This window comes from Sinocyclocheilus grahami, unplaced genomic scaffold, assembly GCF_001515645.1.
Source record: "Sinocyclocheilus grahami isolate Dianchi unplaced genomic scaffold, SAMN03320097.WGS_v1.1 scaffold11085.1, whole genome shotgun sequence".
In the NCBI taxonomy this organism is placed as follows: Eukaryota; Metazoa; Chordata; class Actinopteri; order Cypriniformes; family Cyprinidae; genus Sinocyclocheilus; species Sinocyclocheilus grahami.
In genome coordinates this window covers 3,297-5,151 of record NW_015513613.1, presented here as the reverse complement: position 1 = coordinate 5,151, position 1,855 = coordinate 3,297, and the positions used below count along the sequence as shown (strand labels likewise).

The 1,855-nt window shown below is 36.3% G+C and overlaps 1 protein-coding gene across 1 annotated transcript in view; it reads right to left on the bottom strand.

Annotated features, from left to right (window-relative positions):
* Window positions 1-1,721, bottom strand: part of LOC107578602 (calcium/calmodulin-dependent 3',5'-cyclic nucleotide phosphodiesterase 1C-like) — a gene marked incomplete at its 3' end in the record, with an annotated part of 3,365 nt that extends 1,644 nt beyond the window's left edge. The window contains exons 1-2 of the mRNA XM_016264545.1: window positions 1,624-1,721; window positions 1,333-1,453 (exon numbers count right to left, since the gene is read on the bottom strand). Coding sequence (XP_016120031.1) covers window positions 1,333-1,453; window positions 1,624-1,700 — 198 coding nt within the window. The remainder of the gene's footprint in view (window positions 1-1,332; window positions 1,454-1,623) is intronic.
* Between the last annotated feature and the right edge of the window lie 134 nt (window positions 1,722-1,855).

The window sequence follows — 1,855 nt, the reverse complement described above, 5'->3', positions numbered from 1 at the left end:
TTCTGAATGACTTTCTACATCTTCATAGAGATGCAAAAGCTGATGGCATAGAGTGAACCAGAAGAGATTCAAATGTTGAGGTTAGAATGCAATGCGGGAAATAGATGTTTAGAGGAGATTAATGGGATTTTTACAGTGGACGTTACAGGCTTGGAATGCTCAATTCGAGATTAGATCAGAGTGCTGAAAACCACAGAATGGGAATATGGACGATGAAGTGAGAGAGCAACAGAGCGAGAGCAAGAGAGAGAGAGAGAGAATGCTCACTGTATGATTGAAAAACCATAAAAATGTCTACAGGACATTTCTCTCAGCTTCAGACAGCACACTCACAGGCCATTCACACCCCGCCTGATGCATATCGCCCACAAAACTAGCAAGAGCTTTCTCAAAACCTCAATCTGTGGTCTGATTGTGAACACAATTCCTGGGAGTCAGGAATTCCCGGGTTTTTATAGGCCCACTGGGAAACAAAGTTGTGTTTACAAGGTATTGGGCTGCTGCGCTGATGAGCACTTCTTAGAAAGAACTAGGATGGATTTGCAAGGTTTTTGACGAATGACATTCAAATCAGAGATTTGTTTGAGGCACTTATTTGGTACCTAGTAAACAGGATATTCTCAATGACAACTGTATATTTCATTTTGTTTGCATACATTTACTATAGTCTATGTATAAATTATTCAACATTTATTCTAATCAAATCTAAAAGGAAAAATAGGAAATCATATGGAGATGGAAGCCTATTTGCAGGATTATACATTTATTATTATAATTTTCACAGTAGTTTCAAGACAATTAAGTGCATTTTCTCAAATTTGTATTACCTTTATTGCAATAAAAAAAAATGAATACAAAAATAATAATCTCATTCTGATGATTTATAAAATAATTTAACTTGTTACTGATTATTATTCAAATAAACATGCATTACATATGTATAAACATTTTACAGTATAGTTTAAATAATCTTTACATTTGTTTATTTATTTATTTATTTTGGTTACATATTTTGATAACACTTTGCAACAAGGTTCCATTTGTTCTATACTTCTAAAGCATTTATTAATCTTAATATTTATTTCGACATTTACTAACACATTATTAAAATCAAAAGCTGTGTCTGTTCATATTATTTAATGCACCTGAGATAACATGATCTAACAATGAATAGTTGCATTTTTAATAACTAACGTTAACAAAGAAATAAATACTGTAATACATATTATTAAAAATTGAAGTATGACCCAGAAAAGGCTTTGATAAGATTGATATGGTTCTATAATTATAATAAGACTTAATGCTGATATTCAAAAGTCTCGGGACACTGACCTGTCTGAAGAACTCCTCCAGCAGTGAGGTGGTCCAGCGGTGGTGCATGTTCCAGTTTTTGGCAGGATGGCTGATGTCAGCAGTGTGCAGTAACAGGGATAAGCCCTTGGGTTTATCGATCCTGCAGAGGACAGAGATGTTCAGCCCCTCAGAGCTGTTAAAATCACTCTGTCCAACCTCTCAATATGTGGATATGAATATCTGTAGATGCAGAAATGTTTTTGCATGAACAGTGTGTGATTAGCTAAAGCCCCTCCTCCTCGTTACCCTGATGTGTGCGACCGAACTTACGCTTCTGGCTGCTGGAGGAAGTTCTTCATGGCTTTAATCTGCTGGAAGTGACAGGTCATGTCAGTGGCCAGGACCATCTCGACTACCAGGGCCCGCAATTCTCTGAGAGAAAGACAAGTATTCAGTATCGACCTTACAGCATGTTACATTCAGTAAAGAACCGTCTTCTTATCAAAAAACAGTTTTCTTGGGTTGATTCAACACACACACACACACACACACACACACACAC